Genomic DNA, 22,970 nt, shown 5'->3' with positions numbered 1-22,970 from the left:
TTGCAGCCCCCCAGGGCCGGGACCTGCCCTGTGCTGCTCTCTGGGTGCCCTACACTTGGACTTCCCTCCTGAAACCCCTGGAGACCCCCCCGTGCCAAAGTCATTGCCTTTGCAGACCCCTGGCTCCTTGGCAAACTCGCCTCAGGGTCCTGCACGGAAAGTGGGGTCTCGCTTGGTGCAGCTGGAGCCGCCCTGCAGGAGGACCCCTGCACCTGCAGCCCAGCCTGGTCAGGCAGGTGGATCTGCACGCTCACAACGCTCCTGCTGCCAAGTGCGTGGGGTTTCCCTTCTGCCCAGCAACCAGTCTCCGGCTCCCTGGACACCGGCGGGTGTTCAGCAGTTCAGCTGGACTCGCTCAGGGACTAGCACAGGGACTAGCGCAGGGCCTGCACGCGGGTTGAGGGCTCTGCCCCTCAGGTCTGTCCCCACAGAAGAGGCCAATCCCAAGTCAGAGCCACCCCTCCTCTGAGTGACCGGCTATAAAATTGGGGGTTTCCACTTCTCCTCAGGGTCGATAATCTGCTAGAACAGCTCACAGAACTCGGGAAACCCATTTGGTTACTGTTGCCAGTTTGTAGCACAGGGCTCGAGCTCAGGAGCAGCCACGTGCGGGAGACGAGCAGGGCCAGGTAGCGACGGGGTCGGCTTCCAGCTCCCTCTGCGGGCATTGCCCTCCCAGTGCCTCTCATGCTGACCAACCCACAGCCTCTGGTCCCCTCATCAAGGGCATCGTGTGGCGGTTCCGTGACGTAGGCAGGATTGGTGAAGTCACCGGCCACTGGTGACTGAATTCCGTCTCTGGCCCCTCGCCCCTCCCAGGAGGCTGGGAGGAGGGCTGGAACTTCCAGCCCCTCTAGTCCTGTCTGGGTCTTGCTGGTGACCAGCCCTCCTCCTGAGCTAGCCAGTGGCCCCAGCCACCAGCACACAAGACGCATCACTCCGGAGACTCCAAGGGTTTTCAGAACAGGGTTCCAGGAACTGGGGACAAAGACCAAATATTTATTACGAGCAGCAGCCTTGCAGGGCTCGTGGCATTTTCCTAAGAGACGTCTCCCCTGCAGGGAGCCCATGGTGGCCTGGCCGGCTGGGCACCTTTTCAGAGGGCCCCCAGCATCCCTGTCCCCTGGGTTCCCCACGTGCGGGTACACATTCTCTTCCCGGGCTGCCCAGGCCCGGTGACCTGCGAGGGCTGTATGGGGAGGCTACCCCTCCGCCCCGGGGCATTCTGGGGGAGCCGCCACCTTTACACCCCACTCTGGGGGCTCCCTCCGCCTCCTGTCCAGGCCCCACGAGCACCGAGCGCTCCTCCCTGTCCCGGACCGTGACCGCGTCCTCACACAGAGCAACGACTTTCCACCTGCATTCTCTTTCCTCATGTCCTGGGAGAGGCTCGCTCCAGAATGTGTGACCCAGAAAAAGGAAACCTTGATTTCAATATCGCCCATGGCTTACGAGCCAGCTCTTCCTCCGCACGGTGCGGCAACCGCCCTTCCTGGCGTGTCCCTGGGCCCCCCCGAGTCACGTCCCCGGGCTGCCAGTCCTACGCACAGCTCCGTGCAGGTGTGAGGCCCAGGGGCGCGGCGTGGACGCTTCTTGGTGTGCATCAGGGTTTGGGCGCCTGCTCTGTGATGGGCCACTCTGCTATTGTGGCCATGGACTTTTTTCATTTTGGAAGCAGACTAAATGTCTCTTTGAAGTAACCTCTGTTTGGAAAGCTTGTCAGTTAACAGGCTGGGAGCGATCTTGAGAGATCGGCGGTGTTGCCGGCTTTCTTAGGGTGAGGCCAGGTGTCGCGTGAAAAGCGTTATGTATCCTGGATTTCGGTGCCATGCATAAATAAATAGAAGCTTCTAAGGAATGACCAGCTGTGGGTCAAAGTTTTAGGTACATGGAATAACCCAGCGGCACAGGGGCCCAGCCGTGAAGCCAGGGAGACGCTGGTTGGATCTGGGCTTGTTCTGGGTGCTTCCTTCTCTCCCGAACTGCAGGTGCTAAGTGTGTGTGTGAAGGGTTAGTCCGTCCCTGGCGGGGCTGCGAGGGCAGCAGCCTGCGCGGTGCTCTGCAGGAAGGCAGGATGCCGCCACGTCTCCACTCCTGATGCTGTTAGGTGTGGCCAGCCCTGGGCCACGGGCTGTAGTCCATGGTGCTCATGGTGCTAGAACACTCCTCTGCCCGAACAAGTGTCGTGCCCACTGCACAGAGGGGAAAACTAAGGCAAAGAGGGTCCAAGTCACTTGGCCAAAGTGGCCAGGAGATATTAAGTCTCGGAGGCTGGATTTGAACCTCAGTTGGCCCCCGGAAATGAGTTCCCACCACCGCACACTGTAAGCAGCTCGGAGATTATTATCTTTGCATTTTTGTAGTATTATTTCACTTAAGCCTTCACTCCCACCTGCGCCGGGAAAGAGCTCATGAAGATAGGAAAAGAGAACTGAAAGGCATTAATCAGCTTTCGTTTCCATAAAGCCAGAGCAACACAGAATTGGGCAATCGCCTGGGATTTCCCCCCACATCATTTCGCACTGTGTGTCGGGGAATCCCACAGCTGACACTCACTGGGTGTGTATCGTGTATTGCGGACACATGGGTTTTTTTCCTAAGGCTAGCTGTTATACATTCATACACTGAAATACACTCTGCGAGCTTCTGGAATCTCCACTGCTCTTTCCAAGCCTCAGTGGGTCCCCTGGTTTGCAAAGGTTCAAAGTCGATCATGTCCGTTTCTCTATTGCAAAGAGGATGTTTGGTCGATTTTTTTTTTTTTTTTTGCTTTTGCTTTTGCTTTGCATGACTTGAAATTCCAGGCAGTCCATTAACCTGGAATTTATGCCAAAATGCTAACAGGTTGTGAAATTGTTTTGAACTGGGTCTTTCCAAGGCAGGGAGGGCTTCCTCGGGGGTGGGCGTGGGGGTGCGGGGGGAGACACCTGTTTGTTTGGGCTCAGGAATGGTTGGGTGTAGCCTGAGTCCTCCTCCCGGAGAGGACCGGGTGAGAGGACCCTCGGGCCAGCGGTGGTTTTTGTTTGGGTGTCGGTGGTTTTTGTTTGGGTGTCGGTGGTTTTGTTTGGGTGTCGGTGGTTTTGTTTGGGTGTCGAAACAGAGCGTGGGTGTTAGGGCTGGATGTGACAGTGATCTGGCCCCAGATGAGAGCGCCCACAGCCAGCCTGGAAAAGAACCAGTTTCTTGCCCTTCATCTTAAAGGGAATGTATTGCATGTGTTTTTTTTTTTTAAGTTTTCTTCTGAAGATTTTATTTATTTATTTTTAGAGAGGGGAAGGGAGGGAGAAAGAGAGGAAGAGAAACATCAGTGTGTGGTTGCCTTTCAAAAGCCCCCTACTGGGGGCCTGGCAAGCAACTCAGGCATGTGCCCTGACAGGGAAATGAACCGGTGACCCTTTGGTTCCCAGTCTAGCACTCAATCCACTGAGTTACACCAGCCAGGTCTGTTTTCTTTATACATAGAGTCAATGAAAGAGAACTTCACGTTCAGATTTTGAGGCTAAAGAGCGTGCCCATGAAACCACGTTCTGCCGTGAGCATGCCTCCTGGGAGTGGAATGCTGCTGAAAGCCCCCCTGTGCACGGTGAAGGGTCCCAGCAAGAGAAGGGGTGGAGACCGTTGTTGGGGGCGGGGTGTCAGAGCCCGGGTGGTCCAAGGCATGCCCCTTACGCATGTACCCAGCATTCCTTGGGCTTGGTTGCCCTCTTCTTTCCAGCATTTTCCATCTCAGTCCATTGGGTGGGTTCCACACAAAAATCCACCTTCAGCCAGATATTGTGAACAAGTAGGATTAACTTTATAGATGTTCTGATAATATTTAGCTCTAATGGATTTTACTTTTATTTTTTATTTTATTATTTTTTATACATTTTATTTATTTATTTTTAGGGAGGGAAGGGAGGGAGAAAGAGAGAGAGAGAGAAACATCAATGTGCAGTTGCTGGGGGCCGTGGCCTGAAACCCAGGCATGTACCCTGACTGGGAATCGAACCTGCGATGCTTTGGTTCACAGCCCGCACTCAATCCACTGAGCTACGCCAGCCAGGGCTGGATTTTACTTTAAAAATGGAGCCTCTGTTCCAGAGTAGAAACAATATGTTATATCAGATCCATGCTGTATTTTTTAAAAAATATATTTATTTAATTTTTAGCAGGAAGGGAAGGGAGGGAGAAAGAGAGGGAGAAAGAGAGGGAGAAAAAGAAACATCAGTGTGAGCCACTCACATGCACCCCTTATCAGGGGGACTAAACCCACAGCCCAGGTATATGTCCTGACTGGGACTCGAACCCGAGACCTTTTGCTTTGCAGGATGATGCCTAACCAACTGAGCCACACCTGTCAAGGCTCAAGCCATGCTGTCTTCAGGAATCTTTACACAGCCGAAACTCAGTCTCAGAGTTGGGAATGAAACCTGATTGGGAACTCCAAATGATGAGCGAAGGATTTTTCCTTCCATTTTATTTCGGAGTTCTCTTCTCAGGATGTTACACAGGATGATTCAAGTGAAAAATATTCGGTGACATCAACCTTTCTGGATGCGTTTTTCTCTCGGCTGTGCTCCTAGTTCTCTTGGAGACAAAAGTAATTAAATTGTTGCCAGTTCTCCAAAGTGTTCTCTGCAAGAAGCCGAGGCAACGGTACAAAAGGTACAAAAGGCTGAGTCGGAAGGAGAAGTAGTAAGAGCCCGGGCTGGATGGGGGGAGGCATGAGGGGACACTCTGGTTGGTAAGGGGCAGCCAGACCTGGGAGCGCCCGGCCTGGCCTTCTTTGGCCCCACGCTGAACAAAGGAACACAGTTTCAATGTGACAACTGTCTGTACAGGGTTGTGAGGGTGCAGGTCTTGACGCGGGATCCTGCTGTGCGCGTCGTGGTGCAATGTGCTCGCTTTCACATTCTGACGGCGCCTCTGTGTGCTGCCTTGTCTCTGTCCATCCCGGAAGTGGACCAGGGATGCCCTGACCGTCACCTGTCCCGTAATCCGGTCCAGGTGTTTGTGGACCGAAAAAAAAAAAAAAGGTTCTATAGGAAGTAACCTCCCAGGGTGGTCTGATCTTAAATGCCTAACGGGTCAGGTCATCCTGAGTGATCACACCCCAGGCACGTAACTTCTTTAGGAAAAGGCTTATCCTTGCCTTCATCAAGCCCTGTTAGTTCCGTCTTCACCTCTAGGTTAACACACCTTTGAAAAGCCCCCTGTCAGACCCCTCCTTCTAAAGCCTGACCCCCCTCAAGAGAGCACACAATCTTCACTGTCCCGTAATCTGGTCCCTGCCTGGCTTTCTCCCGCCATCCTGTGCTCTTCCTTACGGCCTCCCCTGACCTCCAAATGCATAAAAGAAGCACTTTTCCGAGTCTGTTGAGATCTTGCTTCCAGGTGCATCCTCTGTTTGGCTCAAATATGTTTTTATACAAATTCTCTGCAGGTTTGTATGTTTTTATGTCAAATGCTCCTTGAGTTCAAGACTTCTGCCTTTGGGACCTTTCCCACGCATTGCCCCTCCACCCCTTACTGCCTTCCTGAGTGCAGAGGAAGGGGATTTTTCTGGGACACACAGCCCAGCCTTCTGTTACCGGACTTTGGAATGGCTTGTGGAGCCGAGCAGGTCCCTGCTGGCTTTGGAAGAACAATCTCAGAATAACGTGGCGCCACGTTCGTGGCCCTCATTCCTGTGCTCTTGGCCCTGTGGGGTCTGGCTGTGGGGCCCGTGGGCGCGCTTCTGTTCTCGGACAGGTCCTCGGTCCCCCCACCGATAGGAGACCTTGATTCTCTTTAGCTTGAAAGATCCAGCGTCACTCTCAGACCGCTCCATGGGGAAGCCAAGCCTTGAGGCTGGAAGAGCTCCAGGCCATTGGGACTCTCTGAGGAGCTCACCGGGAACCCGCAGCAGGTCGGAGAGTGTGGGGCAGACCGAGATCAGGGCCTCCGTCTGCAGTGGCTGTCAGCCCTGGATGTCCTGGCCACGCAGGGCGGCTGACTGGCTGGGGTCTGTTCCCCGGGGACCGTGCCTTCTGCTGTTCCAAGAGAGGGGCCCTCCCGGTGGCGAGGCCTTGCCCCCGTCCCCTGGGCTGACGGAGTTTAATCCCCATTGTGGATAACACCTTAATGCACTAAAAGGAGATCACTTGATTTCTAAAAGCTCCTTTGCGTGTCGTTCTCGTCCATTTGACAAATGGACTGTTGCTATTCTCCGGGTGGCGGGGACGGAGGCTGGCCTGGAGAGCATGTGGCCCAATCGTTGTCCCTGCATCTGGCCTCGTGGGAGCAGTGGTAGCGCTTTGTTTGGCCGCGTGGAACTGTGGAGGCGGGATCGATGGTGGTTTTCGTTAGCGTCCCAAGCAGAGCGCTGCAGGGAGGCCGGAAACGGTTGCTGTGCAGGACTTGGTTTTATTTAGAGGGTCGGAGGCCATCAGCTGGGAGGGCCCTCCAGCGGGGTCTCTGGGGAGAGCCATTTGGCCCCGTGGATATGTGCCTCACTTCCTCCGGTGACGGCACAAATCTCCTTGATACGACTGGTGTGGTGATGGAGGTCTTCGGGGCCTAACCTTCCAGGAATTCTAATGTCTTTTTTTTTTCTTCAAGATTTTATTTATTTATTTATTTTAGAGAGGGAGAAGGGAAGGAGAAAGAGAGGGAGAGGAACATCAGTGTGTGGTTGCCCCTCATGTGCCTCCAACTGGGGACCTGGCCTGCAATCCAGGCGTGTGCCCTGACTGGGAATCGAACCGGCAACCCTTTGGTTCACAGGCCAGCACTAAGTCCACTGAGCTGCACCAGCCAGGGCTCTCATGTCTTTTCAAGTTGGGTGGGTGTGTGTGCATTTATTTGGTTGTAATCAAGGGCCAGAGCTGTCTGTGTATCAAGGAGTGGAGCTGTGGGGAGGCTCCTGGTAGAGCTGGATTGAAGGAAACCACCTCTTGCTTGCTTGAGTCGGGGCGCAAATAAAGTTGTTAGTTTTCTTTTTTTTTCAAGTTTTATTTTTTTTTATCCTCACACAAGGACATTTTTTCACTGCTTTTAGAAAGAGAGGAAGGGAGAAAGAGATAGAGAGAGAGAGACATCGATGTGGGAGAGAAGCATCGACCCGTCTCCTCCCATAAGCACCTGGACCGGGATTGAACCCGCAACCCAGGCATGTGCCCTGACCCGGAATCGAACCCACAACCTCTCAGTTACAGAAGGACATCCCAACTGAGTCACACCAGCCAGGGCTAAGGTTGTCAGTTTTCTTGGTAAAATTCTAGTTGGCTTAGTATCGAACGGCCCAAAGCTATAGGAGAAGTAAACCAGTCAATTTTCTGGTTTTTGACTTTCTACAGAAAAAAGACATGGGTGCTGAGACAAGGGACAGGGAGTTTTCTCTGCGTCATGTCAGTTGTGTGCAGGACTCATTTGGCATCGAACCATGTGCCTCCAAAAAGGATTGTTTATAGCGCATTTATTTTTAAAAAATGAATAGATGACATTTCTTATACAAACATTTTCTTGTTCCAACCTCCCGTGAACTCTGGAGATGCCATAATATGATGAGGATACTGTAGCTAATCCACGTAAATGAGTCTTTGGGAAGTGACCTTCTGAGGATGGGCAGAAATAAGGGCTGGCAGTTTCCCGCCAGCACTGAGCATGGGCAAGATTCCCTTCTTCAGGGTCTGTGCCTGGAGGTCTTCTGTGGTGGCCACGGGAAGTTGATCCCTTGCTGGGGGGCACGGGATACAGGTGTGTTTTTGTTGGCGGGGGCGGGGCGGGTGGGCTTGGAGCAGAGAGATGCTGGACGTTGGGAGGAAGGAGCCAGGGACCAGGAAAAGGAAAGAGGGGACGTTCTAGCCTGAACTTTGTGAAGCAGCAGGCTCCAACCAAGGGGCTATTTTGATCACCTTTGCACTGGTATTTTCAACTCCGATAAACCCCTCAGAGAATGAAAAAACATTCTCTTTCTTCCCAAGTAGCACCCTCGCATGTGGGGTCAGTAGGTTCCTTGGGATGTGGAGGGGGTCCTGTCCTGTGCTGTCTCGCTCTCAGCCCTCCGATGGCCTGGCTTTGGCCAGACATGCCGGTCACGGCTTAGCCTCCCTCCCTCCTCCACCACCGCCCCGTCTGCCAGCGGGTGCACGCCGGGCACCTGGCCTGGAAGTCACCCCACCCTGGGCCCGCTTGACATGCTGCCAGCAGGGTGGCTGAGCCCTCATCCCTCAAGATCTGCTTCCGCAGAGGAATTCTGGGGCAGGAACTGGATATTTAACCACTGTCGAAGTTATCCCTCTAAAACATTTTGTGACTTACTTTTTTAAAAGATTTTATTTTCAGAGAGAGGGTGAGGGAGGGAGAGAAGTATCGATGTGCAAGAAGTACATTAATCGGCTGCCTCTTGCACCCCCTAAATCAGGGACCTGGCCCACAACCCAGGCATGTGCCCTGACTGGGAATCGAACTAGTGACTGACCCCTCAGTTTGCAGGCTGGAGCTCAGTCCACTGAGCTACACCAGCCAGGGCAAATGCTTTGTGATTTACATCAGGAGTATGGCCTGGTTTATTCCTGGTATCATTACTTATCTTCCTAAACGAGCTCATTTGATAATTCTATTTTTAAAGCTGTATAATTTCATAGCTGTTTAATATTTCATATGTTCTTTGAATTATTCCCACATCTTTGAAAACCATGATAGGTTAAAATTGATTTAGATAGGAACAATTTCTTGTGTTCTGGATACATTTAAAAAAATTTTTTTTTACTTGTCACATGGATAACTTATTTTCTTTTTAAGGCTCATTTTTTAGCGAGGGATGATAGCTAATGGGTTTCACTTTTGTGACTGTGGAGCTGTCTGGGGAATTTCAAACCAGCCCGCGTGGAGAAATAGGACAGAGCGGAGTCTAGAGAAAAGAATCTGTACATGTGGAGGGAGCCCAGCGACGAGATGTAGGGAAGAAAGACATTAGCTCCCAAGAAAGCCATCGGGAAGGAAAGATTTGAAGTATTTTTTCCAGTGTTCTGAATAATAGAAAAGATGTGCACCTGGGTATTTCTCCAAGTTTGAAACTCTAAAGTCTCATCCTTGCTAATCTCTCTCTCTCTCTCTGTTTATCTCTCTGTCCCCTAAAGTTCCATTAAACTTCTCTCGTCCCCCCTCAGGTGGTGTCTTGTCATGTGGTGGGCAAGACCATCCGGTTCCTGGTCAGCGCGGGGCCGGCCGAGCCCGAGGACGTGGGGCGCCAGCAGTACGGCGTGCAGCTCACGCCCCTGCATCTCCAGGTGAGGTCGGGTGGGCTGCGCCGGCATGGGGAACCGTTCTCAGAAACCCGTAGGGCCCGTGTATTAGTTGCCGTTCATTTACTAATTTCCCAGCTGTCCCCGACCCTCCATATCGACTCTGTTGATATAAAATAGTACATGTGATACGTGTGTTATATACACACGCATTCACACATGTACAGATGCATACACACACGCATGCGTGTGATGAATTTAGAGGTTGCTCACGCTCAGAATGGGAGGGTGGCGTGGTGTGAGGCGCTGCACAGCCCAGGGCACTGCCGGCGGGCAGGGCCGGGTGAGCGGCTCTGTTTTGGAACCAGCTCTGGGCCCCGGAGGGCAGCCGCCACTCAGAAGAACAGCTCAGGGGGCTGGACTGGGGCTTCCTCGTTTTAGTTCCAGACAGCGTCAACTTTGAAAGTCCCCTTATTGTTTCTGTAAGTTAAAAAATGAGGAGTACCATTATAATGCGGGTAATAGACATTATAACTATTACGATAGACATGTAACTATTGTATATGTCTACTCATAGTCTAGGAATTGAATAGTCTATATAATTGAACTATATAAATTCAGTTATGAATATATATAATTCAATATATAATCAAATACATAATTATATATGAATCACATTGAATTATATTTGTATATTTGTATTCATGTATATTTATATATGAATCATATGTTCATAGAAATAGTCTATGAATATTTATAATGATATATAGCGATTAGGTAGAGAGACATATATAATCATTGTAACAGACTTACTGGTGACACTTCCGGACTGCTGAGTGGCCACATAACTGTGTGTCCCTGACATGAAGCAGCAGATCACTGGAGCCCTGTTCAGCGGTGTGTGACGACCGTGAACTTCTGGGTGTTTTAAGAGTCACTGCCGATTCAACCCTGTGTTCCCTCCCCTCTGTCCTTGTGGTTGGCTGCTAATTTGGGGGACTGAGCCTAGGTCACCCAGGATTCTCAACCGGGAAGGGAAGATGATACTCCGTAGGCTTTTCTTACAAAGCCACAGTTTTAAATAAGCTGGGCGAACAAGATTTTCCGGCCACCTGAATAGCTTTATTTTCTGAAATCTAGCCCCCCATCCCCACAATAACACCCCCTCTTGGAGGTGAAGAGGTTAAGTGTTAGCCTCTGGGCGTGTCAGATATCAGTGCCTCCTACTCCCCTACCCCCAAATTTATGGGGCGGTGTTTCTAGAAAGCAACTTCCGAGTGTGGGACTCACGTACAGGGCATCTGACACGTTTCAGGACTGAGTGAGTCCCGCAAGGACCCGAGACGCGAACAGAGCAAGCGTGGTTTCTGAGATGGGTTTCCGTGCCATGGGAGAAGCTCGGACACCAGTAGCACAATTGTATCTTCCATCCCTTAGCACGGTGTCAACGCCACCCATGGGTTGGTCCCCAGGCGGAGGCGGCTACCTGAGATCGGTCTATTATTAATGAATGCTCAGGGCCGCTGGCTCCTGCCTGTCTTCCTTCTCCAGATGAAAGGGGCACGCAGGGGCCCACTGTCGGGCCCGCTGCCACGCCCCCCTCTGCCCAGCTCCGGGACCTGTGTTGATGAAATGCAAGTGCACCTGTCCTGGATTCACCAGGGAGGGTATCCCTTCTCTTGCCCTCTCCCCGGCACAAAGGAGGGCCCCGAGTGTTCAGAAATACTGGAGCCATCCTTTCCCCCCTTTGGTTGGGGGCTGCGGCGGAGGTTGGAGATGGGAAGAGCTGAGATTTTTGTCTCCGGCTGAAAAGCGAGAAGGCTGGTGTTTTCGTTGGCTGTGGCCGTGAAAACAAATGGCCGCAGACTCAGCTTAACGCAGCACAGATTTGTGATGTCCCTGTTCTGGGGCCTGGTTCCAGCGCAGGCTACAATCCAGGTGTTGGCGGGCTCTCCGGAAGCTCCAGGGCAGAACCTGTTCCTTGCTCGTTTGGGTTGTTGGCAGAATTTAGCTCCTTACGGTGGGAGGGTGGAGAGTCGGTGGGAGGATGGAGAGCCGGCTCCGCGCTGGCCGTCAGCCATGGGCTGTTCCTGGCTTCCGGAGGCAGCCGCATCTGCCCTCCATCCTCACGTCACACCTCTGGCATGCTCTGCTGCCTTCCTGTTCCATCTTTAAGGGCTCATAGGATCCCCCGGGCTCCCCAGGACAACCTGGGGTCACCTGCCCATCTCAGGGTTCTTCCCCTAATTGCACCTGCAGTGTCCCTTTGGCTGCATGAGGTCACATATTCACAGGTGGCAAGGATTGGGGCATGGACATCCTTGGGGGCGGGGCCATGTTTCTGCCACGATGGATGGGGAGGGTTGAATGGGACACGGTGAGAGGTCAGAGTCCGGGCAGAGGTTGTGTGGTGGCCCGGGCAAGAGAGGACCAGAATGCCAGCATGCTGTGAGCACGGCCCTCAGGGCGTGGGGCTGGCCCAGGCAGCCTGGTTCCTTCCCCTTGACCTCTTGATGATGCTCCCGGAAGAGAAGTGCGGAGTGCAGAGACTTTGAAGTAGCCTGCAGAGCCTCAGTGACATCTGGCCGTCAGCCACCAACCCTGAGGTTCCTTACTGAGTGGCAGGTGGAGGCAGAGGCGAGTGGGGGTAGTGAGGGGGAAGGTCGGAGTGTGGGACCCTTCGCTTTATTGCGAGAGCGCCTGGTACGGCACCCGGAGGCGACGCAGTTGCCTGAGGAATCAGCGAGCACACCCAGACGCGTGCACACACACACACACGGAGGTGCACAGTGAGGCCCCGGGGCAGGCACAGCCCTCCGGTAACCCCTGCCACTTTTCTCTTCAAGCTGGAGCTGCACATGAAGGAGAAGAGGGAGGACATTCAGATCCGCTGGTCTCTCGTCCGCATGCCGGAGATGGCCATCTCGGTCCAGCCCAGAGCACCGGGGGAGGTCAGTCCGAAGGTGCCTGCCTGCCACCCCCATGCGGGTGGAACTAGGCTGGGAAGTTTGTAAGCTCGCGAGTGTGTGGCCGAGGTGGGGAACCACTGAAGGGGTGAAACCTCGGTTTTCCTCGGCGTTCTGTCTCACCTGGTGGTCAGGCCCGTTCTCCTGCTGCCGCTGGGGCTGAGCCCAGCCGGCTCTGCGGAGGGGGGATGACTATGTTATGGAATCACGCAGACGTGATGGTGCTACAATGCTTTGAATGCACGAGATGCCACTAAATGCGTACTGTAAAATGGTTACTTTTTTAAAAAGATTTTTGTGTGTTTTTTAAAGATTTTATTTATTTATTTTTAGAAAGGGAAGGGAGGGAGAAAGAGAGAGAGAGAGAGAAACATCAATGTGTGGTTGCTAGGGGCCATGGCATACAACCCAGGCATGTGCCCTGACTGGGAATTGAACCTGCGATGCTTTGGTTCGCAGCCCGTGCTCAATCCACTGAGCTATGCCAGCCAGGGCTAATGTGGTTACTTTTATGGTATGTGAACCTCACCTCAATTAGAAGCTAAGGTGTCGAGGAGCGGTTGAAGAGAGAGGGGCGGCAGAGCGGTTGTGCAGTGCAGACCCTGGAGCCTTAACATCCGGGTGTGCCTCCCTGCTCGGCCGCTTCTGAGCTGTGTGACCCTCCCCTCTGTGCCTCACCTCTCTGTGCCTCGGTTTCCTCCTCTGTAAAGTAGGGACAGGGATATTCAAAGTGGTCATGAAGATTAAACTAGTAATGGTAAGTGTGTAAGATCAAGCCTGACACGTCCCAAGAGTGATGTCAGCAGTAGCTATTTTGATTCTTATTCGTTCAGAGAGTGGATTTTCAGTAAATGGCAGACTTGGCCACAGTTTGCCGTAACAAGGCCCGGCCAGCCGGTTGTCTTTGGACACTGCCAACCAGTCTCTGAAGTCACTTCCAGCCGCATGCATTGAGAGGTTTGCAGGTCTGTAGTCCTGGGCAGGGTGGGGACGGGCTGCGGCCCCCCCATCGAAGGTATTTATGCCAGACGTGACAAGGGACACCAGGGGGCTCCGGAGTCTTCAGTGGCCGGGCCGGGATCGGGACCAGGGCTGCCAGGCGCCGGCAAACACTGCATTGCAGCTGCTCTCCCGAAGCCACGAGCAACGGCGTGGTCGCCTGCACAGCCAGCCGCACTCTGTTCCAACCAGAGCCCGGTTTTAAGAGTTCAAAAGGAAAGCTTTAATTAATATTTAAACAGGAATTTAATTGAAGTTCTTAAAAATAGATCCTGCTTGCTTAAAGATTGCTCCTGAGAGCCCTGGCTGGTGTGGCTCAGTGGTTGAGTACTGGCCTGTGAACCAAAGGATCACCGGTTCGATTCCCAGTCAGGGCACATGTCTGGGTTGCAGGCCAGGTCCCCAGTAGGGAGTGCTCAAGAGGCAACCACACATTGAATTATCTCTCCCTCTCTTTCCCTCTTCCTTCCCCCCTCTAAAAAATAAAGTAAAATCTTTTTTTAAAAAAAGATTGTTCCTGAGATACAATATACAGAAAAGTGCCCATGTCATCTGCGCCCAGCTTGGGGCTTTCACATACTGCACACTCCTGGGTGCCCAGCACCCGGCTCAATAACCACAGGAGTAGCTCCCCAGGGACCCCCTCTGTCTTCCTCTACTCACTGCCCTCAGCCCCCACCACGGGTAAACCGTCCTCCTGACTCCACCGAGTGTGAGTTATCTGTGTGTGTAACTGATTACCACAAACCTAGCAGCAAAAAACAACACGGGTGTATTATCTCCTAGTTTTTGTCCGTCAGTCTGGGCAGGGCTGAGAAGGGTCTCACAGGCGGTAATCAGAGTCTGGGCCACACTGCACCTCTCCGGAGCTCGGGATCCTCCTCCCAGCTCGTGTGGTTGTTGGCAAAACTCGGTGCCTTGCGGCTGTAGGACTGAGGTCCCCATTCTTTGCTGGCTGTCAGCTGTGGGCTGCTCTCAGCTCCCAAGTCCCTGCCCTGTGGCCTCTTTACGCACGGAAGCTGACTTCCTCAAGGCCAGAGGGAGAAATCTCCTACAGTGTGCTCAGAGGAAGTCTTATATAACACACAGGTTGTCATTGCGTCACCTGGGCTGTATCCACCGGCGGAGGGCGAGCCTCAGGTCCCGCCTGCGCTCGAGGTGAGGGGTCATCTTAGAATCCTGCCCGCCTTCCGCAAACAATTCGGGCTGGTTGTGCCTGTTTCCATCCTTTATGTACAGGGAGCACACAGTAGGGCTTTTCTGTGTTTGGCACCTCTCACTCCCCCCTCACGTCTGCCGGAGCCATCTGTGTCTCGTGGGTGGTTTCTTCTGTTTGTGTTCATCCCCCCGAAGCATTCCACTGTGTGACAGCCCCATGATTTGTGGGCCCATTTAGCTATGGGTGGACACTTAGGTAGTTTCCAGTTTGGGGCTGCTATGAATAGTGGCACTGTGAACGTTCTGGAATGTGCGGACACAATTCCGCTGGGTATTAATTACTGTCGATTTACAGATCTTGACATCTGGCTGTGCAAGTTCCCAACTTCGTTGTTCTTCTAAGAGCCTATCCTCGTTCTTATCAGGACGTTCCATGTGTTTGGATACTCTTTAATTAAAGAAAAATCAATGTCCAAGAAAGAAAAACCACATGTCTGTATGCCTGGGGAAAAGGACTGAAAAGGATATACATGGAAACATTAGAATTTCTATGGTGCCTGTGATTAAATTTTTTAAGGTGAATCGTTTCTGAGATCAGAGAAAAGGACCCTCTTTCCCAGGTGCCTCCCGGGTCCTGGTCTGACCTCCCGGAGCCCCGGCCAGCGACACCCAGTGTGTTCATCCCGGGGACACAGTGAGCAGAGCCGGCGCTCGCCTGGCCTGTCGCGTGCATGCGTGCGTGCGTGGCTCTGACATGATTCGGTGACTTCCTCCTCTCCCGGCAGGACCAGGCGGCCAAGGTGAATGTCATCTGTGAAACTCTCAAGGACATCCTGAAGTACCTGGTCAGTTCCGCCTGCCCGTCAGTGGTTCTGAGCACCAGACCTGTGGACACGAGGGAAGTTCAGGTAAACCTGTTTGCGGGGTGCAGGCCCCCATTAGGGACCGTGGTCCACCTTTCGGGAGAGATGGCGTGCGTTTGCCACACTCCTCCCCTCGCAGTGATGGAGCGAGGTTGCGCCGGCGCCTGCCCCCTGGTCACGAGTAACCGTGCTCTGGGGAGGCTCTGTCATCAGGGCTCAGGCTTGCAAAGCCCCATGGGATGGCAGGAAGAGGGCTGCCCAGCACAGTCTGACCCCAATGAGGCCTGACTCTCCACCTTTTAGGAGCTCAAACTTGATTCTTTACTCTCCGTTCGGAGCCTGCATTGTAGACCTCGTCCTTCCAGAGCTGAGGGACCTGGGAGGATGACTCAGCCCTGAGAAGATGCCCCGGAGCAGGCAGAGCAAGGCGCACTGGATAGGCACGCTATCTGGCCCAGGCCGAGGACAGCCTGGGTGGGGACCCGCAGCCTGGGGACCCGAGGCCTGGAGGAGGCAGCCCCTGCCTCTGTAGCGCCTGGCCTGGGTCAGCCCTGGGCCCACATGTTCGCTCCAGTGTCCGCCCACAGCACGCTTCTGGGGAGCCCTCCCTGGCTGAATGCCTTGCTGCTTTGGGGATACAGATGGCTCCCAAGCAGGGGCACGGTTCTGGTGGGTGGTGCCCGACCTTCCCGTGCGGAGGGCAGCTGTCACTGGGCAGACCCCGCTGCCCACCACCCCGCCCTCCGCCTCCCTGCGGGTCACACACAGCTCCTTCTCTTCCGGCAGAGTCTCCGGCGCACCCCGTCCGCCTCTCAGGAACCCTGCCCCCCAAAACCTCCAAGGGCTCACGATCTCAAATTACTGGTGAAGAACATCCGAGCTTCGCTGCTAAACGATCCTGGTGCTTCTTCAGGTGGGTGGCGGTCGGCCGGAGCACTGGGTGGCGACGGCAGGTGCCTGGCCGGCTGTGGAAGGGGCGGTCCCACAGCTTGAGCAGGGGGAGGGGTGACCTGAGGGTTCTTGGTGGCTCCCTCCAGTTGGGTCTGCAGTGTGATCCTGCCTCTGAGGAGAGAGCCCCAAAACTGTAATAATAATGCCAGTCCGCTAAACAACAACCTGGATTTTGGGAACAGGAAGGAAGGGAGGAGGGAAGGAAGGAAGGAGGGAGGGAGGGAAGGAAGGATGGAAGGAAAGGAGGGAAGGAAGGAAGGAAGGAAGGAAGGAAGGAAGGAGGGAGGGAAGGGAGGGAGGAAGGCAGTGGTAGCTTCACCCTTTTCCCTGAGCCTGGAAGGCACTAGCCTTCTTTTCTTCCCCCTTTCCCCCACTATCAAACCCGAAAGTGCACGTTAAGCATCCCTGACTCATCTGCTGTCTTGGAAGTGAGGCGCCACACGAGTGGTTTACTGGTGCAGAAGGGCTGCCATCTGAGGGAGGACAAAAGTGATCCCCAGAATGGACGACTTTTCAGGGGGTTCTGGGTTGCTGCTGAGACCCCAACAGCGTGGTAGCCCAGGACAGGACTCAGCTCTCCCCTTCGATTCGGTTTTGCCGAGAGCAGGAGGAACTTCTTCTCTCTTGTCTGAGACCGCTGGGGGTTATTTCTCTCTGCCTGCAAGGAGTTTCCTTCCGTTCCAAGTGCAGACAAGCCATGTGTAACAACCAAGACTCTGTCTGCAAAGCTAGTTGTGGGGGGTGGTTTTGGTGACAGCAATTGCATGCTGCCCTCTGAGGCCCCGCCCTTACTGACTAAGAGGGGATTTCCTGGGAGTCGGTTGGCCCGGGTTGGGGTCCCTGTCGGGGTCTGAGTCTCCCTCAGAAGCCCACGGTGAAGACTAATGAGTCAGGTGCCGTGTGTGAAACCCCTAACGCCACCAGGCGCGTGGAATCAGTCGATTCCAGTGACTGTCAGTCACGCGTTGTATTTATGGCCATGAGATGACGGACACATAGGCCTCGCCCGGAGGCAGAATCAGCGGCCCGAGCGTGCCTCCAGGGGCTGCCTCATGACCCGGAACACACCCCAGGAAAGGTGTGCAGTGAGCAGAGTCAGGTGTGAAGAACACACCTGTTGTATGTTGTACGCTGGGCGATGGGTTCTGTGAGGCATCCCAGTGCCCTGCCTTTGGCAAGTGCTGGGTCTTGTCCAGAAGTGGGGGCCGCATCCCTGCTGCAGTCAGGTCGCCCCCGGGAAGGGTCCCCCACTGCGAGGCTGTGCCTGCGGCCAGAACCAAGGGGTGAGCAGGCAATTGGGGTCCTTCCTAGGGGGGCTCTGCATATGAAGTGGGGTGCCAAATCTTTAACCCCAAATGAAGCAGGGTGCTTTGAGAGCTCATACATGGCAAATGGAAGATGAAATGGCCCCGGAGAAGTGTGAGTGAGCCCGGACCTTGGGCATGTTCATGGAGCCTTTCTTTGATATGCAGAAGTGTCTTGAAGCAATTCACAGACGAAAGTAAAAGGCCACGCGGTGCCCCTCTGCTTGGTTACAGGCAACCGCAACCTCCGCTGTGCCGCTCAGCTGAACGAGCCCGTTCAGAAGTTCTCCAGCACACTCCTGAAACACACTGCTGACCTCACTTGGGAAGGAGAATTCACCTTGTGCGTGCAGCTCGGTTGCCATGGGCCTGGGTTTCCATGGTGACACCTACTCAAGACTGCCAACTCCTGCCATCATTTTGTAGCACCAGAAAAGTGTTTTGGTTTTTTTTATTTAAAAAAAGTGTATTAAGCATCCGAAGTAGCTTCAAGTCAAACATAGATTTCTTTTCTTTTTTTTTTTACTTTATTTGTATTGGTGACACTATGACAGATGTCCCCATTCTCCCCGTGTCCCCCATCCCTGTGTCCCCCCTCCCCAAACATAGATTCCTTTTTGAAGACAGCTCTGTATATGGCCCAAAGATATTCAGTGACATTTGATATCCACTTCTCATGTTAAAAATCTTAATGAGAACAAGATACAGGGGCGTGTTTTTAAAGAGAGCTTTAAGGAGTCCCTGAAAGGGATAAACACCAGAAGCAGTCCCACTGAAGTCAAGAGACAGATACCCGCTGTTTGTTCTAGAAGCTCTGGTCGGTGCCATTAGATAAGATAAAGAGACTATGCAACCCGCGGCAAGGAAGAGGCAAACTGGTCACTACCTGGAGCTGTTACTGCAGGTCTGGACTATTCAGGCAAAGCCGTTAAAACCGTGAGAAGTAACAGTGGACATAGGATAGAAATAATAATATAAAAACTAATATAAACAATATTTCACTAAAGTGAAAAAATAAAATATATAAATATTTTGTTTTAAAATATATTTTTAAAAATAGAACATATAAAGTATTTTTTAAAATATAAAAGTCACTTTCTGAGGCTTGAACAATAGACAAATACAAACATAGAAGAAAATATTCCATGTATACTATAAAGAGCTTTTATAAATCATTAACAAAAATACAATGCTCTCTTAGAAAATTGGGCAAAATTTTCAAGCTAGAAATAAAAAAGCAAGAACTGTAGATAGAAGCTTACAAAAATATGTTTAATCTCAGAACTAGGGAAAGTAACGCAAACTCACACGAAAGAGACAGCTGTGCACCTTTCCGGTGTCTGAAGAATAAGAATGAGAATGGCCGAAGGAAGTGTGAATTAGAATAACCATTTGAGTGGTCATCAATGGGTATAAAATAAAGAAAATCTCAAACGCACACGCCATTCGACAATTACTGTTTTCTCAAGGAAGTGATCACACAGTTGCATGAAGATGCGTGGGTGAGAGTGTTGAGCTCAGCGGGTTTACGATGATGAAAAATCAAAACAGCCCACCCCTTATTAAGGGTTCGTTGTTAATTGGCTAAGGGAAATCTCTTAAGGCCAAATAGCGGGCGACTAGACACCTGTGGACAGTAACCGTTTCTGGATAGTGAGGTTGCTGATGATCTTCATATTTTTGGTGAAAATATTGATGATGCCTGAAAAAAGCACTATTTCAGAAAAGCAAGAAAGCATGTGGAGGACTCACAGCTGTTTTTCCTTTGCACAGCGAGTTGAACGCCAAGTCGAAGGAGTTGCACCTGCAGATTTCCGAGGACGGGCCGGCCTCAGAAGGTGGGTGGTGAGCAGGTGGGTGGAGACGGAGGCCCTGCTCTCTGGGAGGGTCATCCAGCGCCCCGGCCAGGCCCGTGGGAAGCTGGGGAGGGCGGGGGACCCTGAGGAGGCCCGCCCCTCCCCTCAACCATCTGGGGCTTCCCAAGGGAATGTTTAGTCGAAAGTCCATTTCGGTTATTAACAAAGTTGTATATTTTGGGAAAGAGTACCATATTTTGCTGCATATAATGCGCACCTACATTTTACTATTATCTATGTATAATGTGCACCCTTATTCTTCCCTCAAAAACTTGTGCATTATACATGGCAAACTACGGGATAGTCATCTGGTTTGGTTTTTTATTTTGGCTTGTTTGTTTTTTTTAACAAATAACCGAAATTTTTTATTTAACAATTCTTGGCTCAGAGGATCAGTTCTCAACTCTTTTAGCCTCAACAGACCTTTGTAAGAAAACCTCTTAATTGTGGTGAAATAAATGTAACAAAACGTATCCTCTCAACCATTTTTAGTGTAGTTCGGTGGCCTTAAGCACGGTGGCACGAAGGTGAGGTCATCACCTCCTTCTGTCGCCAGAAGTTGTCCATCCTCCCAGACTGAAACCCAGTTCCCATCTCCCTCCAGCACGCCACCCCTCCCCTGCCACAGGCTCCTCTCTCACCTGGCTTTTTCTTGTAAAATAACCTACAAGTTATTTTACAAGTAGCTCGAGTGGAACACCTGCTTTAGGTACAAGAAAGCAGCAATTAGAGGTAAAAAAAAAAATCGCTAAAGTGAACGTAAACCTGTGGGAAGGAAACGTGCCTGTGTACAGATCAGTAGTTTTAATATTTATTGATTTTTTTAAAAAATCCCCATAAACACACCAAATCCAAGAAGTGGGTAGGCCTCCTGGGGCTTGTCCTGGGGTGAACCCAAGCCGTTTGCTTATCTCCTAACAGCGCCAACGCACAGGAAGAAGCCCTTCGGGCCTCTGCTGCTTCCAGAGCATTCTGAGGCCACCCCTTCGGCCTGCAGCCTCGAGATAACTGGGCCGGGCTGCTCCCGAGATAAGAGGGGCCCTCTTGGCCTGGAGTCGGGGACTCCGAGTTGACCCTGGGCCTGCTCCGCTGGAATTCCAGCCCAGCCCCGCTGGGTGGGGCCTGAAATTCCAAATTCAAACAGACACACACACACACACAGGACAGAGAGCAACGTGGAGCCTATACTCAGACACACGTTTTAACATTTGCCCCTTCTCCTTTATTATTTGTGCTCACACTTGGTCACTGTTGCTGGTGCACGTGGTCTCTCCGTCAGCCCACACACGAGCACACACATTTGGGCAAACGTGGGGACCGCTGGGGAGCACTTCTCTGCATCTCGGCCCTTTCACCCCTAAATGCCTCAGCGTGTATTTCTTGCGGATGAGGCGTTCTCGCGAGTCCGTGGTGCGGTGAGACCAGCCTCCCACACCAACGCCGACCCCGTTCTCTAACCCAGCATCCCTGACGTCTGTCGTGGGACCCACGGCTGATGCTCACAGCAGCAGCCGCCTTCCACTGCAGCACGGGTTCAGACGCTGCCAGGGATCGTCACACCTCTTCTCCTCTGTCACTCTGGCCCTGACGTCTGTCATTCAGAGGTTCTCCAGGGGACAGGACAGGACCGGGAGCTGGTCTGGTGGCAGCGGCACACACTGACCGCTTCGCTGTTGTGGAAGCATGCACAGCGACCATTGCTTGTGTCCTGTCTTTTCAGCCCCGCTGGCGACGGCCACCGTCCCGTTAGATTTGTTCAAGAAGCAGCCTTCCGGGCCACAGAGCTTTACACTGACCAGCGGGCCATCGGCGGGCAGTTCAGTGCTGGGCTCGGTCACCGCAGAGGTAAGTGGCCAGGTTCCCTCTTAGGATGAGGAGCATCTTCACTGGTGTCCATCCGTCTTGCCGTGGCTTGAGCGTGAGCCAAGGAGTTTGTCTGAGAAGAGTTGTGCATTCCTAGACTTGACCGTGACCCTTGCTGCCCTTGACCTGGTCCAGGTGTCTGCCTTGTGAAGTAACTTCCTGAGGCTGCTCCCCGTGGGCCTAACACAGAAAGGGCTGTCATTTCGTTGGTCCCTTCAGCTCGTGTCCCCATCACACGCACGTGTTGCGCGGCTGGGTCTCAGCAGGGGTCTCATCGTCCTTGGTCGGTTCTGGGGAGCCCTGGGTTCGCTCTGATACTAACCGCAGTTCACCCTGACACCCACTGGGGAGGCCAGGGGTGGCCTTCGCACCCCCACCCACCCATGGCCCGCCTTCCCCGCAGTTCTGTTACGTGGAGCCCGCCGAGGCAAAGTCCTGGCAGACCCCTCCGCCCATGCCCGCTGCCAAGATAGAAAAGGACCGCACGGTGATGCCTTGTGGGACTGTGGTCACGACCGTCACCGCCGTGAAAACCAAGCCTCGCTTCGACACGGGGAGGGCGTCCCCGCTGAGCTCCGGTGAGAGGAGACACGGTGTCCCTGCGACACGTCCCCCACACCCTGCAGCCCCACTGCCCACGGGTGTCTGCCCTGGGCTACAGTGCTGTTGCTGGGACCTTCTCGTGGCCTGGGGAGTGTGGTGGTTGGCAAGGCGTTCGTGCACCATTTTGTTTTGTTTTATTTTGTTTTCTTTTAAAGAAAACTATCTTCCTATTTTATCAAGTAAATGACAAGCTGAAGCAAGGGTCAACCCTGTAGTGTATTTTGAAGCTAAAATTGAGGTACTTGGGTGAAACAGCTGGTTACATTAAGAACTCCATCACATTTACGTGGGGACAGCATGCGCTCTTGAAACACGGGACGTATGGTCAGTGTGGAGTGTCTCATGTTAAGTGTCATGGATCAGAGGGCTTGACGTGTGGTCCTGTCAGACGTGGCCGAATTCTGTACCTGTCCCCACAGACACCACCTCAGCCACACGTCTCTATGCCTGTGTGACTTCTTCTTATTTTTTATATATGTATGTAATTTATTTTTAAAAAGATTTTATTTATTTATTTTTAGAGAAGGGAAGGGAAGGAGAAAGAGAGGGAGAGAAACATCAATGTGTGGTTGGCTCTCATGCGCCCCCTGCTGGGGACCTGGTCTGCAACCCAGGCACGTGCCCCAAACTGGGAATCGAACCAGCAACCTTTCGGTTTGCAGGCCGGCACTCAATCCACTGAGCCACGCCAGCTAGGGCTGATTTCTTATTATTTTTAAGATATATGCTGTCTATCTGCCCATACGAAAGTATGATCTTTCCAGAATAGATTGCTCAACACGGTTCTTGAATGCAAAACAGAACGTGAAATTCTCCTTTCATTAAAACCTTTCTGAAATTTTATTTAAACTTGAGCTTCCTTTTTGGCACTGCCTGCTCCTCCAAACCAAAAGAAAAGAATAAGAGAGGTTGTTAAAAAAACTCTTGGGATCCGTCCCTCGCCTTTCCCAACGACACGAGACAGAGCTGAACTCAGGTGTGAGCTCGCTCCCCGTACCTGGATTCAGACGGCGTGGGGGGCCATTGTAACCAGGACCTGTCCCTGGCAGAGTCTCCCCTGCGGACGCCCGTCAAGGTGAGGGTGATCGAGAAGGACATCTCCGTCCAAGCCGTCCCCTGCCACGGCGCTCCCGTCAGCAAGACGCTGTCGTCGTCCGACACAGGTAACAGAAAAGCAACCCCCGCGGCGCCCGCCCGC

General features: G+C 52.7%; 1 protein-coding gene across 2 annotated transcripts in view; it reads left to right on the top strand.

Annotated features, from left to right (window-relative positions):
• Positions 1-22,970, top strand: part of C2CD2 (C2 calcium dependent domain containing 2) — a 49,638-nt gene that overhangs the window by 13,602 nt on the left and 13,066 nt on the right. For both annotated transcript variants that reach the window (XM_028504653.2, XM_036017453.1), the window contains 9 exons: positions 9,135-9,254; positions 12,056-12,160; positions 15,118-15,240; positions 15,982-16,108; positions 17,685-17,793; positions 19,224-19,288; positions 21,027-21,151; positions 21,573-21,747; positions 22,822-22,935. In XM_028504653.2, coding sequence (XP_028360454.1) covers positions 9,135-9,254; positions 12,056-12,160; positions 15,118-15,240; positions 15,982-16,108; positions 17,685-17,793; positions 19,224-19,288; positions 21,027-21,151; positions 21,573-21,747; positions 22,822-22,935 — 1,063 coding nt within the window. The remainder of the gene's footprint in view (positions 1-9,134; positions 9,255-12,055; positions 12,161-15,117; positions 15,241-15,981; positions 16,109-17,684; positions 17,794-19,223; positions 19,289-21,026; positions 21,152-21,572; positions 21,748-22,821; positions 22,936-22,970) is intronic.

This window comes from Phyllostomus discolor, chromosome 2 (assembly GCF_004126475.2).
Source record: "Phyllostomus discolor isolate MPI-MPIP mPhyDis1 chromosome 2, mPhyDis1.pri.v3, whole genome shotgun sequence".
Taxonomy (NCBI): Eukaryota; Metazoa; Chordata; class Mammalia; order Chiroptera; family Phyllostomidae; genus Phyllostomus; species Phyllostomus discolor.
Note: the sequence above shows the minus strand (reverse complement) of the source record. Positions and strands in the feature narration are given on the sequence as shown.